This window comes from Rhamphochromis longiceps, linkage group LG10 (genome assembly GCF_057381845.1).
Source record: "Rhamphochromis longiceps isolate RC_006_pf linkage group LG10, R_longiceps_female_GT1.1, whole genome shotgun sequence".
Classification (NCBI taxonomy): domain Eukaryota; kingdom Metazoa; phylum Chordata; class Actinopteri; order Cichliformes; family Cichlidae; genus Rhamphochromis; species Rhamphochromis longiceps.
This window is the reverse complement of record NC_140566.1, coordinates 28,806,260-28,823,894: the sequence shown is the minus strand read 5'-3', so window position 1 is coordinate 28,823,894 and position 17,635 is coordinate 28,806,260. Positions and strand designations below refer to the sequence as shown.

At 40.2% G+C, this 17,635-nt stretch overlaps 1 protein-coding gene across 3 annotated transcripts in view; it reads right to left on the bottom strand.

The window, feature by feature from the left end:
• cadm1a (cell adhesion molecule 1a) overlaps positions 1-17,635 on the bottom strand; it is a 503,561-nt gene that overhangs the window by 33,418 nt on the left and 452,508 nt on the right. For 2 of the 3 annotated variants that reach the window (XM_085421220.1, XM_085421221.1), the window contains one exon: positions 10,149-10,181. The exons of the other annotated variant lie outside the window; for it this stretch is intronic. In XM_085421220.1, the coding sequence (XP_085277346.1) occupies positions 10,149-10,181 (33 nt within the window). The remainder of the gene's footprint in view (positions 1-10,148; positions 10,182-17,635) is intronic. 3 annotated transcript variants of the gene reach the window in all.

Genomic DNA, 17,635 nt, shown 5'->3' with positions numbered 1-17,635 from the left:
CATTAATGTCAAAAGTAAGATGACATCCATTTATTAGTTTTCATACTACAAGTGCTCTTTAAAATACTGTAATTTTGTTACCATTTCTGATAGAGACAAAACTCACAGTTCCATAAAGAGGAGATGATGAGCTTTAGTCAGTGTATCACAATAGCACAAGGTCCTCACAAGGTCTGAGCTCAGACAGAAAGATTTTGCCACATGTGCTTCAGATTACCTTGCCTAACCATTCTGGGCTAGAGAGACAACTCAGATGGTTCCTGGAGGACGGGAATTATTATTTAATTTTACAGTGAAAATTACAAAAGTAAGTCCATTGAGCCTGTCTAAGTCTTGGTCAATAAATATTTGAACTGTTTTTCCTATTTAAACTCCTATGGAGTGAGAGTTAGGAGACAGCTTGTAAAGCCAGTTTGGAAATATGAATGTCTTTGGCATGTGGGAGGGAGTACCTGAGGAGAACCCACACTGGTACAGGTGCAAACTCAATCTAGAGAGATCCCAGCAGCACAGCTACGGTTACACTATACTTCTCAGGACAATCACATCTTGTTGACAGCACTTTGCCAGTTTCTTCTACATATACAGTCGTGATTTAAATACAGATAGACAATAATGTTGCAGTTCCACCAAAGGTCTTTCTCTTCCTATAACAGCTTGCATTTTGTGCAACACATCACGCTGAAATAGCTAAAACTATATCCTGTTTTAATGGCATTAAGTTGAGATGTGAAGCTTTAAGAGAGATCTTGTTAACATGACTTCTAAGCAGATATATGGAAGTTTTTCTCTGCCTGACATCAAAGATTGCATGTTTTCCAGAAGTCCATCTGTTCAGATCTGACTTTTAAAATAATTCTAATTACAAACCACATTATCAGTATCAGATCTTTTAAAAAAACATTTATTTTTTTTTAGCAAAAACAATCATCAAACCAACGCTGTGCCAGTTAAAAACCTGCCACGGTGTCCCTTTCACCTACCAATATGTTAAGTAGTCAGTGATGTTGGCAGTGCCATCTGTGGCTTTGATAGTCAGTCAACCCAAGATCATCTGTGCGCGGCTGTCTGAGCTTTGCACCGACCTGTTCCTCATGTCAAAAGATTTGGAATTCTGCCAGAGTTTAATACACATGTCTGTCCAAATGATTTCCACGTTCACGACAAACGAACATACGTGGAGCCCGCGGATCAAACGCGCAGCAGACAGAAGCCGCTCTTTAAGGAAAAGAATTCCCACAGCTAGCTGCCGGATACTGTAGCGATCAAATTCTGAAGTCACAATCACTACATTTGTTGGACATCAGTACCAGAGTAATCTGGCACACCGTGTCCTTGTCATTTAATGAATGTCTTGTCTCTTTAATGACATTCAAATGTGACAGCTTAGTCCTTGGATTAAAGAGAAAAGTTCTCTGGTTCACCTGCTGCAATCCCACTGTGAGCAGAGTGGCCATTATACTGCTGTATTCCTCTCCACTATTAGGTCTCTGAGCGCAGCTCAATTATCCCACTACTCTCACATGCTTGCTGACAGCCGTGTTGGCAGGTGTGTCCTTTCCAGACGTGCTCACCTCTCCGGATTGGAAATTAGTGAGTGCACCTAGCCATCAGCAAAAGCAACTGACATCCTCCACCAGCATGCCCTTTCATTAAGAGTGAGGAGATGGAAGTGAGATGAGAAGAAGAAATGCTGCTGGAACATCTAACAGCAAAAAGCTGCCTCTGAACTGTTGGCAGCTTTTGTGCATTTCTAAGAAACAAACTGCACGCGCAGAGTTGATTTACATCATGCAGGTTACATGATGAAAAGAAATCCTCCAGAAAGAAACGGACCGGTTTTTAAATGTGGCGTCCATGGGTGCAATTCTGGAAAATATATTGAAATAAATCAATTACTTTGCTCACTTTGAGGGAAAAAGTGGCCATGAAGGAGATGAATAAACCTCTTTTCATTATACACCCTCAGAAATGTGAATGAACTGCGAATATAATCATGTATGATTGTGTTTGGACTCTAAAATATCCATCAAGTTTGCTTCAAACCTGACTGAACTCCTCTGTTGTTTATGGAGCCGTTTCTTTTGCTCGAACAGAATTTTGGTTGGAGCTTTGAAATTGTTTGTGCTGTCCTGCAAAATGAGTTGGTATCACTTTAGTCAAGTCTTTATATAACTCTTTTTATAGTTTTTGTTTCACATGAGCGGCTCCAACTCTGCGGGTCTCACGAGTGAAATGACTTCTTACCACAACAACTTCGCAGAGCCAGAAGTGCAGCCGAGTTTATCCACATGCATAATAAAGTCAGTCATTATGTCTGAGTTTTTCCAGTTCCTGGCTCTCTCATTTCTCAGCTAAAGCTTAATTTATAAGAACAAAACGTTTCAACACCCACTTCTCCAGTCCACTGGTAGCTCATCTCAAAGCCTCTTCTGTTCTCTGCTGCATGTTTAATTTGTTCCCTCCTGCACTCCACGCCTCCTCCCCTGTACCTAGCCCATTTTACAGGGAAATGGACAATCTTGGGAAGAGCCTTCCAGTTCAGCAGTGTCTCGGCTTCCTTTCTCTTTCAGTCACGAAAAGCGGGACATCGCCATGGCAACTGCATTTGAGAGGTTGTAAGGAGTGAGGCGGTCAGTGCGGACAGAGTCAGAGGCTGTTAAAAGGCAGGGTCTGACTTGGTGTTACAAACTACGCCTGGAAATATGAGCATGAATTATCACTTTTTTTTTTATCGTGTTACTAGGAGTCACCAAAATTCTTGATTTTGGAGGGAGCGCTTGAAGGGAGCAACAAGTGCGTTTCACTTGGCTTTCTGAAGTGATTTAGCGATGCAAAGAAAGTGATTTAGCAGTGTTGACAATATTTGACAAACCTGTAAATTTGAGCATGCTGTGTGAGTCATGCAGGCCAGGTTCAGCTTATTTGTCCAGATGAAGTTATTCTTAACAAAAGCTCAAGTTGCAGCTGTTAGGCTAAAGGCTACGCCGACCAGATGCCAAGAAACTAAATATAGGACTCTTAGGACTCTCAGTAGTAGCACGTAAGTCAAACTTACACCCGAAACACGCATAAGCATGTTTGATGTTTAGCACGTGAAGGCAAAGAAAAAAAAACTTGAATTCCCTCGCTAACAGATTGGCAGATGTCTGTTTGATCACATGCTTCTTTATGTCACGTTCGTCCACGTGCGAAACTAAAAAAACATAACTGGTGGGGGAAAAAAGAATCACCATCCATTGGCCTTCAAGAGTACAGTCGCTGCATTTCTTTTTCTTTGTGTTAGCTTCCATCACACTCTGCTTAAATCTGCATAGCCTGTGGCTCCGTGGTGACTCGTAATTTTCCCCGCTGGATGTAGCGGAAGCTGCAAAAGACTGTGACAGGTTAATCTGCACTTGACCCAAGATGATGGCCTTCTCTGCTTCTCTGGATACAAGCCAGACTTTCTAAAACGGTCTGTCCTGCACTATAACAATTTGAGAACCAATAAAAAGGTGCAACGCTGTCTCAACATGAGGGACAAGACATATTCGTCCTGTGAAGTCCTACATAAAGAGGGGCTAGTCCTGCTCAGACAGAGCATAGCCTACCTGGCCCTACAACCTGCCTATAAATGTACAAAACTATCCTTGCCTTTTCCACGTTTCGGTTTTTGTATGCACACCTGCAACACGGGGTGTGTTTATGGCAATAAAGCAATGTGTCACTCATTTTTATTACTGGGGTCATAGAGGGGAGGTTGAGTGATTTTTGATGACAAATGAAGCAGAGAAATAAACAATGGCCAATAGGTACAGGTTGTGCAGTAGCTGCAGGCTCTGTGGACGCTCTAATTTCCTCCCTTTCTCGCAGTAACCTGGTGTCTCGTTTGCCAGCTGGATGCATTCACATAGCACTTCTCCACAAGTGTCTTACAATTCATCTCTCATTCACTCGCACGCAAACACACACACATGCAAACTATCAACAATGTGGAGCGTAAAAGACTAGTTCAACCTTTCATATATCCGTTTAGTGAAAAATATGAATGATATTCAGCATTGTAAATGCAGCTGAATGGGGCTTAATTATATCAAGCTTATCCAATTTTTCTTTCCTTTTTTTTTCAAAAGATGAAGCTGAGTTTACAGCTGCATCAGGCCTTGGTGAAATTTATCTTTTGATAAGTAAAGAGAAGAAAATTATGCAACAGCTAGACTACATTTGGCTGTTATTTAATACTAAGTGCAATAATCCTTTCTGTCATCGTTGTATTTTTACTCAGTTGTATATAGTATTTGTATTTGTATTCTATTTTTATCTTATTGTATATTTATTTTATTTTATTCTACTGTATATAGTATTTTATTTTATTCTATTCTGTACAGCTGTGTACTGTATTTATTCTTATTGTATTCTAATTTTTGCCTCATAACTTTTGCACTGTCCACTTCCTGCTGTGACAAAACAAATTTCCCACGTGTGGGACTAATAAAGGTTATCTTATCTTATCTTATCTTATTTCATTTCAATTTTATTATTTATAGCCTACTGTAACGCTGTCTCCTGGAGATTCATCGTCGCTGTTATTATCTGCATTTGCTGACTCATCAGTTTCTAGCTAGCTAGCATTAATTAGCAAATTAAATCGGTCAGAGTTTTGAACTGTTGAAGAGTTGTAAGGTAGAAAAAACACAAGCAAGGGTTTAATTTGGGATTTTGCAGAGGCACAAAAAATGTGATCCTCAGGAGCATTCATCTGAACAAGACTAATATGGATACAACAAATACCTCCAGCTAAATGCTGAACTGGGCTAGTCTCATTGCAAAACACACAATGTCCTCGGTTTCACCTGGTTTTACCTTTAAAAATGAAAAAAATTATAATTTGACATATAACTTTTGTGTCTCTATATTTAGTATATACCAGCTCTTGAGGGGATCCTCAGACTCTTTCGCTCTGTTCACCAGCTAGCTGCTACAGTGTATTTTTAGAGCTTTTTTCCTTAAAAAAAAAACAAAAGAAACACTCTGCCTGCTGCTGCAGTGGGCAAGAGTGCTGAGAGTGAACCAAAAACAGTTACAGTTGCAGGTGTGACAGCTAAACAATGAACTGAAAGCTCTGCAAAGATGAGGGGAGCATTTTCAGGTGCTGTAAGCACCGCACAGCAGAATCGATGGTAAGCTTAAAGTTCTTTGGGAGATACAGAAGTAATGCTCAGCAGCAGCAACAGAAAACTTTTGTCATGCAATATGAATGCTACTAGTACATACCGGGCTTCCGATTTTAAATGGAGAGCCCCTGAGATATCTTCAAGGCATAAAAATACAGAGTCGGTTCAATTAAATTTTAAACAGTTTATTTATACAGTGCCAATTCAGATGCCTTCAAATGCCTAAAGTCACTTTAGGAAAGATAACCCTTGAGAACTTTGACAATCAGATAATCTCCTTCAAGCAGCACTTGGTGACTGGGGGAAAGAAGAACCCTGTTTTAACAGGAAGAGGAGGGAGTGAAGAACAAATGCTCATATCTAGCTCTAAATGTAAGCTTTATCAAAAAGGAAATTTTTAAACCTAATCTTAGAACTACAGAGGGTATCTTTCTCCTAAACTGGGAGCCGGTTCCACAGTGAAGAAGCCTTCTGTTCTGTCTTTGGAAACTCTGAGAACCTGCAGTCTGCGAGTGAATTTCTCTGGTCCAATAATAGCTGGGTTTTTTGCTCATTCCAGACCTTTATGTGAGAAGAATGATTTTAAATTCAATTCTACATTTGACAAAAAGCCAATATGGGTGAAATATGATCGTTCTGTCTAGTGCCCGTTAGCACTCTTGTGGCATGCTGGATCAGCCGAAGGCGTAAAGCGTGCCTCGCCACTTGGCTGCCATCTTGAAATGGCCCCTGCCATGTTTTTGGGCAATTATTTTGAAGCATTACCTAAATAAAGTTTAATTTTAACGGTCGCCTGGACATAAAAACTAGAGAATCAGCAGTGAAATCTGATTTAAAAACAAGTGATTAAACTTTAGGGGCGGCACAGTGGTGGTCTCACAGCTTGGGCTAGGTTAGTTAGCATGTTCTCCTTGTGCCTGTGTGGGTTCTCTCTGAGTGGGTTTATCCCACTGTCCACATACATACAGTACATGTTAGGGATCACTGGTGTTTCTAAAGTGGCCTTAGGTGTAAATGTGAGCATAAACTGTTGTTTATCCCTCTCACCCTCCCCATGACCCTGAGTTTGAGAGCTGTTTCTAGGACTTCACTTGTCTGGACAGAGACCTCAGCCCACTCAGTCCTCTCGCCTTTGCATGCAACAGCAGTGGTGGCATCTCCTTGGTACATTTATATATATACATATATTTCACTTGCTGACAAATATACTTAAAAACTTAACTTACATTAAAAAAAAGATTTTCGAGGTTAGGCAGGAATCCATGCAGATCATTTACAGGGTGGTTTCTTTTATTTCAGGCTTGTGAGAAGGAATAAATATTGGAGGAAACTTTTGACCTCTGCTTAAACTTAAAATTCATACACATTGATAATTTTAGACTCCTCTGTTCATTTATTTTAAATCAGAAAAATGACTAAATTGAAGCTGCTGAAGTGATTTTTAATGCTTAATGTAAAACTACCAGTAAACAAATCTTATATTAATGATGCACTACTGCAGTTAATTGCAAACATCTAAAAACTGACTGCGGTCTCGGATGAACATCTGGGGCAACCATTCAAAAACTCATAAATGTTAAAAACACATCTTTGAAAAAGGAGGACAAAGCATCTGTGGTCTCTTCAACACAAGTGTTCAGCATCATATAGAGGAAGCAGACCTCACTGCTGCTGAGAGAGGACACCAACGAGTCGGGAGGCTCTTCATCTTCCCCCAATCCCACCTGGAAAAATCTGACTACATCATGGTCACATTAGACAACATTTTACAAAAATATGTGAGATATCGCGATTAATGCAGAATGTTAAGCAATTATAGACCTTGATGTCAATGACTATGCATTCAGATGTGGCGAAATCCGACAGTCGGCCTACTTTTCACTAATTAAATCCATAACTGAAACATAAAAGAGCACCAGCTCTGATATAGATTAGCCTCTGCTTCCTTTGGGGTGTGCAATACATCAAAATAACAAACGATAGTAATTAAATTCGTCAAGTTCTCCCAGAAACGTTTAGAATTACAGCTAAAGGTGAAATTCCTTTTTTTTCCCCTGTATGTTGTAGGTTGTTACTTGGCACAAACCAATACAGGAAATCTGGTCATAACTCCCTTTGGGATATAAAGTTTGGATTAGTTCAACACAGAGTTCTGACCTTTCGACCCCTGACCCATCACTCATGAAAATTAAATCAATATTTTCCTGAAAACCTCCTGTCTGACAGCTGCTGGATTATCGACCACTACAGGCAAGAACGGATCTTTGAATGCCTCATCTAATATGGCTGCCTTTATGTAGGAAATCCCCTTCTTAATTTGAATACAGTTACTATAATATTCATACTGATACCGCTGCACTGATTCAACTTAACACTTCTTACAGTGAAAAACTCTTGAACCACAATTCATTCCATCATATAAGGAAACAGACTTTCTTGTCATTGTTTAGAAATGGTCTTGCGTGTTTAATCTCCAAGCTTCTGGAGGTCTTTCATTGAACATTGGCTGCTTCTTCACTTTTCAGTCCAGTCCTTGTAACAAGGCATTTTAACAGGAATGTTGTTCTTGTTTTTTAAGGCATTTAACATAATCATTCATGCAGAAGAATAGCACCACACTCAAGGAATTAACTTGTTTAGTCTTTAAACACAACAGATAACTCAGCAAAGAGCCAGTTTAACTTGTCTCTTTAAGCAATTTCAAACTTTGAGCCTATCCATCCATCCATCCATTCACTTCCGCTTATCCTTTTCAGGGTCGCGGGGGGCGCTGGAGCCTATCCCAGCTGTCATAGGGCGAAAGGCAGGGTACACCCTGGACAGGTCGCCAGTCTGTCGCAGGGCTAACACACAGGGACAGACAACCATTCACACTCACATTCACACCTAGTGGCAATTTGGATTATCCAATTAACCTATCCCCACAAGCTGCATGTCTTTGGACGGTGGGAGGAAGCCGGAGTACCCGGAGAGAACCCACGCAAACACGGGGAGAACATGCAAACTCCACACAGAAAGACCCCGGCCTGATGGTGGAATTGAACTCAGGACCTTCTTGCTGTGAGGCAACAGTGCTAACCACCGTGCCACCGTGCTGCACTTTGAGCCTAAAATAACAAAAACACATTTTTTCTAGCGCTGTCAGCGCTAATCTTGTTAAAATGACATTAACGCCATAACCGCATTAAATCTCCGTTAGCGAGTTATCGCGGATCGCCCCGTGCGTGGGACTGCACAGTGTCAGCGCGGTTAGCTCGTTAAAGCGTTAGGGCCGTGCATCCCCACACACGGGGCGATCTGCGCTAACTCGCTAACAAAATTTGCTGCCTTAATGCGGTTAACGTCATTTTAGCAAGATTAACGCTGACAGCATTAATTTTTTTTACATTCTTTTGTAGAATCTATGCAAAAGGCCAAAGACAACAGAGTTTGGCAGGCATAAATCAGCACCAACAAGTTGATTCCCAAATAAATATTAGCTGAAATATTGTCATAATCCCAGCATGGCGTGCAGTGTGTTGTTAAACAAAATCTGAGGAAACTTGGCAAGCTATCTACTGCAGACAAACAGCATCTGAAAGTTATTCCCGTTAAAAATAGGGAATACATCAAAGAAAGACCTGACACAGGATGTAAGAGATGCATCTGGCTCTTCAGCTGATCCATCTCCGTTTCACTGAAGCCATCAGAAAATGTCTCAGTGGGAGGGAGCCTGTCAAGAAGCCATTCTTAGGAAAAAAAAAAACAGGCAGAAAAGGCTGAGGGATGCCAGTTTACAGAAGACATGGAGTGAAAATCAGTGGCATTGGAGTGATGAACCCAAATTGGAAATTTCTGGTTCAAACTGACATTACATATGGAAGTGGTCAGGAGAGAGGTTAGAGATGGCTGTGAGTGTCTACAGCCATCTGGGAAACACGCTGGAGGCTCTGTCATAGTCTGGTGGAGGAGATCTTGTCAAAACGGATGGAATTGTGAATGCATAAAAGTACCGTCAGATTTTGATACACTGTGCAACACCATCTGGAAAGTGTCTCAGCGGGAGCCACGTCTTTTTTCTGCCGGACAATGATCCCAAACAAAGAAGACTGGAAAACTATTCCTGGTGGTCATACCAAATATTGACTTTCATGCTTGTGTAAAGAAATAAGCAGTGAGTCAAGACTTTTGCACAGTACTGTATGTGTTTCATACAAATATGCTGTTGAAAACAGAAAAGAAATGTTGGTTTGACAACATTTTAACAGCTGTTTGTCTTATTGACTCATTTTCAGTTTGACTGAAACCATCATAAAATTATTCAACAAAATTAATTACCATAAACAGGTCAGCAGAGGCCTGCTGCTCTTTTTTTTGTTCTTCAGCCCTCTAAGATGGTCATTAGAAGTCTGTGAAGTGCGATTCAAATTTCTGCAAAACGAACACATGCTTAACAGAAAGCTCGTGATAACGCCTTCATGAATTTGGTCCCACAAATTATGAAACTGGAGGCACGAAATTATGAAAAAAGGCTGCAAATTAGGTGAAATTGGAAAATGATGTGTATCATCTTCATTCAAGTAAATGAAAACAATTAAATTAGGTCTATTTTTGCCCCAACACACAGCATCATCTAATGTTGCAGATATAATCAGCCCTGGCCTCAGTGTGGGTGATATTCCTCTGTGGCACCTTCAGGGAAACACTGTAATTGGTTAGTTGGTGAAACCATTTTGCAAGTGCAGCTGAAGTAAGAAGAATTAGAAGGGTTTTTATATATATTTGACAGCATAACTGCAATTAAAGTAAAATGCAGCCTGACTGGTACCTGCTTCAGTATGGCCAACATAAACCTGACACACAGCACAAAGCTGACATTTCCAGGCTGGGCAGCCTGGCACAATAATGTCTGTTGTGTAACAGTAAAAGCAGGCATGCTGCAAAGACAAATATACAAGTTAAAAAAAAAAGAGAGAGCAAGAGAGACATAAGGAGGAAAGTAGAGATACCAACCATGAGCTGCAGGTTCAGTGCTGGGCGCAGTGTCTGAGCACACAAGGAGAGGACATGGCAGTTGTGGAGGGAGGTGTGGAACAGGAGGAACAGCATGCAAATAAAGAAGAATTGGGGTGGGGGAGGCAGGGAGGGAGCAGGGCAGGGGGAGAAAACAAATGACACCCATAAGCAAGCATTCAGAAGACCAGAACATGACAAAAGACATAAGACTTAAGGGAAATCAAAGGGAACCAAAGGCAGTGCAGAGATAAACACGGGCTTGCATTCACACACAAAAATACACTTTGCACTGCACACACTGGACGTTCGACTCAGAGGGGAGTGTGGCTACTGCTCGAGGAGATATGGAAGAGACTATTATCGTGTGCTGTTGGCAGCTTTGGTGTGCAGAAATGAAAGACTATCGAGGGGAAATAATTGTGCAGCCGTCTTGATGTATCAGTTTGTGACTTGGAAAACATTTCACCAGCACTTTATGAAGGCAATGTTTCATATGGCAAATAGTTAAGTAAAGCAGAAACAAAGTAACAGAATTCATTGCTGAAATAACTCTGCATTGAATGAGATACAGCAGCCAAATTATCACCAGCCAACTCTTATCACTTTAGGCTTTTTCAACACCAGGTTTTAAATTTAAATGCACTTTCCTGTAGTTGGTATTCGTGAGAGTGGCGACCTTACATTTTAGCTCCACTACTAGTAAATCCAGCTAAAATGATCTTGACCGGGACTGTGTAAAACTTGGACTGATGAGTGTCAGCTTGCAGTTTTTTTCTTCTTTTTGTGGAAAACGCTACATAAATTATCAGCTGCTGCACATCCTTGAGTCTGCCGTCAGAGGATTTCAGATGCTGTTAGATAAACTGACAAGCGCTGTCTCAATAGATGTTACACCTGCCCTGCTGTGCAGCGTTTGCTATCAAGCATGACTACTTCACCATTTTGTTCAGCAGCACTGTAGCTCGAGAGGAAAAAACGTTATCAAATTTGAACATTATCTGCATTATCCAACTTCGAAAAATGTGGTGGCATCATGGTAACTAATAGAATTTCACAGGAAAATTATATTTACAGTGTATATTATGCGTAGCTCTTGGTTAAGTAAATACAGACATTTCACATGGCTTATTAAGTTTAGTTGATAGCTGGAGATTTATAATATTTCAATGACTTAAGCCATTTGAGATCCATCAACTCAGTGCATTTAGCAACGCTGGCTGCTTTGATTAGGTTGCTTTTACATTAGACCAATGTGTAAAACAGAGACAAATCACAGCCAAAGCTGGTGTAGCTTCAGTGCACACAGCAGACTGCTACACCCCACTGTATAATTGGTGAGACGAAAACAAACAGTTCACTCTCATTTAAACTACCAGTTACATGTCTTTAACTATGTCAACTGCAGTGTGTTTTAAAAGGTTCAGTGTGTTACATTTGAGAAGATTTGTAGTCTTACTCATATATTATTTTTGGGTTTTGATTTCAGAACGTACCCCTAACATCTTCTCTATGTCTAACATACTACATGTGGACCATTTGTAGAGAGCATCCTGAGACACTGGCCGTTTATAATAATCAATGAAATTATGTGCATTCTGTGTCTCACTTCGACTATAGAGGTCCATCGCAGGTGTAGCCAATCAAAAGATAAGTTCTACTCCGTATCCGCTCTGCGAATGATCCGCATATGAAGTGCTCGTGTGGTGGAAGTAACCCTACAATAAAGTTTAGGCCCTCCTTGACTATGAAAAGCCGATTATTCTGAAGCAGGACAGTTTTGTTCCCGTGTGTCACTTCCAATTCTTTGGTCTTTTCTCTCTGCAGGGACATGTGACAGGGCCTGTAAGGCGTTGATACAGATAGATGTTATTGCAAGTTAGAGATTTGTGCTCGGTGCTAATGTGCAGGGAACAATAGACCAATGCCACACCTCACCTCTGCTGCCAGAAGCTATGATACAGGGAGCAATTTCACAAGGTGAGTCCGTCTTAGAGTTACTGAAGTCTCAAAGGATCCGTTCTCCTTGAGTAGTTGAGACATGTCAGTGCTAAATAACGCCCTGGGCCAGGGATTAGACTGACAATGCATATTTGGTGAAGTTACAGCCCTTAGTATGAGCCACAGAAGTGACCAAAATAGTGCTTTTTTGCAATTGGATGCTGTATATAGAGAAATTCTTTGAGCCAGATTAGTAAGGTAGACTGTTAAATGTGGACGTGCATTACCCAGCTATCTCATTTTGTGCCGCAAACAAACAAACGAAAGCGTAAAATCCCCACACAATAAACTTGCTTGATCCTGATTACAGAATCCTGTCATACCAAAAGGATGCTGTATTAGTTCTGAAGTGACAATTAGGTTTACACTGTTATATGTTGACAGAATGACACTGCTTTCCACAGGAATTAGGAGGTATAAAACAATACCCTGGCGTAAATATGACAAGCAGGATCCTATTTCACTAATTGTGAGTGTTTGGGCAGTGGTATTTACAGTTGCACAATAGTTATTTTGATGTTGTCTGAGTTCCAAAAGGATTGTTGACAAGTATTAGCAGACCTTAGAAAAGTCTTTCACGAAGCAAGTCGTGCTACTTGGCAGTTTTTTCAGGCTAACAAGGCCAAGCTCCTATCTGGATAATGGAAAGAGACAAGTACACGATCAGCAGTCACATTTGATCAAATTTGTTTTAAAAGTGGTGGCTGTGCTCAAAAATGAATTTGAAAATCTTTTTAGAATTGCAGTCACCACATTGCGTCTGTATTTACGGCTCAGTCAGGAGTGTCTGCATTATCAGCAACAGCGTCTGTTCGTCTCGCCAGAGCAGTGAACAAATATCATGCTTATCACATTATGTATAGTGTTGTAGGGGCAAAAAACCCTGTAAACTTACACATTACATGCTCTGATATTTATGGTGTTTGAGTCACATTCACATGGAGATAGGTAAAAGTTTAAATAGCTTAGTGTGTGTAAGTATTATTGCAGGGTGTTTTTTTTTTGTTTTTTTTTAATAAAAATGCAGTGCAAATCTCTCTGGAAATGCTGGCATCTAAAAATAGGCATGAAGAAGGTCTGAAAAATGCTCATTTTAGGTAAAATGTCATACAGGTAGACAGCTGCAAAAATCTCTGGTAGTGGAAAATGTTGGCAATCTTAAGACATGGTTATTTTCAGGGACCAGTGAGTTTATTTTATTTAGCAAAAACAGGCGACTGAGAAGCAGAGGACATAAGCTGATTCAAACTTTTTCCAGAATCAGTCTGTTGTTGGTAAAGACTCAGGTTTAAATGCCTGATGCCTCGTACTCTGATCATCTCCGGTGGCTTCTGGAACACCTTTTTAGACTCTGGTAAGTGTCGCAGAAGCATTTTTGCTGACTGTTGGTGAAGAAATTCAAAATCCAAATCCAGGCTCTGACACGGAGAAGAAAGACAGCATAAATGAACCTACATATTTACTATGATAGTGAGTGAAGATGCATGTCTCCTAACAGCTGACTGTTGCATTCTTCCATCCAGCAACACATTTGACTCAAGTGTCTCCTAGTTTGTCTCTTTTAAAGCCAACAGGGAGGACAGATTTGTCCTTAGGATCTTTTAAATGGCATATCTCAGCCATACAGCGTCTCTCTCACAGCAGTCTATTTGGTAAATGTTCTACATGGCTGCAGCCCCCAGAAGCAGGGAGTAATTTTCTATTTAAGGTTTCTGTATTTATGGTGGTGACTACACCTGTTATGAACAGTTTCTTAACAATAAAACCAAATCAAATGTCACACTACGCTGACTTTTCATTTCTTTAAAAAAATGTTTATGAGGACCAGAAGGTGGAGGCAGGTCTGCTGTACTATTATCTGCCTTATATTTTCCTAAAACAGAAAGAAACAAGGAGTTGTAGAATATGATCCCATTTTTTTAATTGACTGGTGACACTTCATGAGTCTATGAGAGAGCACGGGGGGAAAAGTATTTGTATAGTAGGAGGAAATAGGGAAATGACTGGCTCGACTATTTTGATTTTATACATTCCAGTATAATAGCAACAGCAGCAGATCAGAGCACATCTTATGAAGGGTTAGATCAAAAGATGATAATAGCCTCTTTTCAAAACATCTCTGCCACCGGAGAAGAGATTTATGCACTGGTGTTCACTGGCATCCAAATGTAAAATGAAGCCTGTGTCGCTGCAAGCCTCAGTCAACAGAAAGGCAGCCTGACCTGCTAACCCTCATTACACTGTGGGTGGTAACCATGTGGGACCATTCAGTATGTCTGCTGCAGAGTGATTGCCTGTACATTTTTGAACAGCCTCTCTTTCCAGCAGCCCTCTTTCACCATCTCTAGCTTCAGGTCAACTGAGACATCGGCATTGTCCTCGCTGACATTCAGAGACATGGTGAGGACATGGCTTCATGACTAGTTGTCATGATTCCCACAAGCCCTTTGGTGACTTACTGTGACACGAAATCCAGCTCAACATGCAGAGATAACTGCGTGCCAATCATAATTATATTGGTAGAAATGCATTAGGGGGAACCCTGCAGTACAGAAAAATGCCAACATGCTGCTGGGTGTCCCCGCTGGCTGTTAGATTACTTTTTTGTTGGATCCACTGACCTGGCTTCTCTACTCTGGCTTTAGTTTGTGATTTCCTATATTTCCCAGACTTTTCCGTCCCCCGTGGAGCGCTGCTGATAGAGAAACTTGTATCTCTTTCTTTTCAACAAAAGATTTTGCTCTGTAATAACAGTTGAATGCTGGAGAACAACAGAAAATCCAGGAGGAAATTCTTTTCAAAGTCAGTTTGAGGTGCAATCGTATTATAGTGATCTTTATTATTTATTTTTTTAAGTTTCTGGTCACTTGTTTTTTCTTCTTCTTGGAACAGACACAAATTTAACCCAGTAGTGAAAGTGCATTACAATAAATGTTTTTAGGGATAAACCTTTCTCACTCACTATGTGCTAACAGACCTCTCTGCATTGAATCACACTTGTTATTGATCTCTGTCTCTCTTCCACAGCATGTCTTTATTCTGTCTTCCTTCTCTCACCCCAACCGGTCGCAGCAGATGGCCCCGCCCCTCCCTGAGCCTGGTTCTGCCGGAGGTTTCTTCCTGTTAAAAGGGAGTTTTTCCTTCCCACTGTCACCAAAGTGCTTGCTCATAGGGGGTCATATGATTGTTAGTTTTTTTTCTCTCTATGTATTATTGTAGTATTATTGAATTCTAGCATGATATGGGCTACGCAGACAGTAAGTAGTTTGCAGGTCTGAAAAGTGAGGCTAATGTTCGAATGCCTTAAACCTGCTTTTTGTTTGAAATGGCAACTGGGGGCTTTGTTTGTAATTTGAACCACAACTTCCTGTCCTTTAGTCTCTGGTAAATGCCAGTCTGATCTGTCCTCAGTAAAGGCTTCTCATGAGTTTATGGGATCAATATTTAGGTAAAAACCAGTTCATTTACCATTTAAGTTTAATCTCACTGCAGTGGCTTATCCTCCATTCTCCATTACCCTCTTCCGTCACACTAACCCTCCTTCACTTCATCCATGAATCTTCTCTAAGTAAGTTTAACAAAAAAAAAAAGAAAAAAAAAAAGGATAGGTTTTAAACATCTCTTCAGTCTTTATTGGTTTTATAATGGTTAATGAAGGTTTATTTTTATGGCGAGGTAATTCGGAGACATGATGCAACAAAAATGCAACCAGACAGAAAAATCCCTGGGAGATATTAAAGTCTGCCTTGTGCTCCCAATGGCCAATTCACACCAGCTGCGGCAGCCTATTGAGCTTCAGGCACATAGACAGACATGACCATTTGTTTCGGCATTGTTAACAGTTAATTGGTTCATACATTCACAATAAAGTATTGGTTGTAATGAAAAAAAAAAAAAAAAAAAAAAAAAAAAAAAAAAGTAAGTTTACTTTGTAAATTATGGTCATTCCAAGTTTTACAAAGCATGATGATTCAGGATACGCTCTATGGCTAAAAACGAGTGATTGACAGGCCATTCAGTTAGATCTGCCCCTCTCTTGACATCTCGTTTCACATACCTATGTCCATGTACTGTACGTTATAGCACGGCTATAGATTCTGGATTAAAAAACCCAGGTGCTTCGGTCCAATACTGTTAGACAAAAACCACTAATTCAGTAATAGAAATACAGGATTTATTGACATAATTCGTGCATTTATTTTAGGAGCTGCAATATGAAAGGTTGCAAAACTGTGTTTGCTGGTGATACTTTTCAGATATTGTGGCAACCTGATTACCTCCTGGCCCTGCTTTACAACCTTCATCTCCTTGTGGTCACTATAAAATGCAGTAATACCTCTAAAAGACAATATACTCTCGCATTAAGAAGCCATGTTGGGCTCCTGACTGCTGTTTTCAATGATACTGAGCACTATAATTCCACTGAGGCGCTCTAATATCACATGACGTCAATTATTGTGTTGCTATTGACCTTAATCAAATTAGTTATAGCTGGCTGGCTCCAATTTGAAAATGGATAGGAACTCAAACTGAACAAAGTGGTAACAATACCACACATTAGTATGTGACAGTGCATTACTATGTAAGGATGTGTTAGTGGTTAGGATAGATGGTGGCACATCTAAATTCATAAAATTTCTAAGTCACTTCACCAGATGGTGTTTATGTATTTTAAGGCCCTGACAAATGTAATGAATGTTTGTTTCCTTTCCCTCCCCGTGCCGGTGTTGTTGTATGTTCTGTTTATAGTGTGGGTTAAATGAATTGGTTGTCAGCGCCGTTTACGGTCTTTCATCAATTAAAAATAATGCTACCCTGCCGCCTGATTGTTTTATTTGCAGTAGGTACACATTTATTATGCATATTTCTCATTCCTGGCTTAGGAACAATTATTCATTTGTCGCTGTATCGAATTAGGCAAAGATTAGCTGTAGTTTGTTGATGGGAGACATCATAATGTTGAATAAAGCAGCGCATTTGTGGTTTTAAGGTCAGTTTTCATCTCTCTTGGCCGTGACTATTATTATGAACCTAATGCACCCGAGGAAAGTGTGAAAGTTACTTTTCAAGTAAAAACTTTCTTCTGCCCTGACACTGACAATAAGAATACAACTAGCTAAGCATTAGAGAAAATAAGTTAGGTTACTGAAAAAGAAGAAGCAGTTCTTGAAAAGGGTTTAATAAGTATAAAAAATGACATGTGACTACTATATCCTAATTGCAGGAGTTGGTCAGCAAGATATCTCCATTTAGAAATTTATTTAGTGGTGAAAACAGTAATTTAGTCATTTTCCCATGTCACTTTCTAAACCCTGCCAAGCACTTAAAAGCCATGTGGTGGGACTCTAACAGATTTTTTAAAGTTCTCTTTTCTGTCCTTCTAATGGGAAATTGCTAAAAAAAAAAAAAAAAAAAAATCCAATCCCACTCTGATAGATTCATTTGGCAGTGGGTCTCTGATCTGTGCAGCACACTGTGGGTAAATG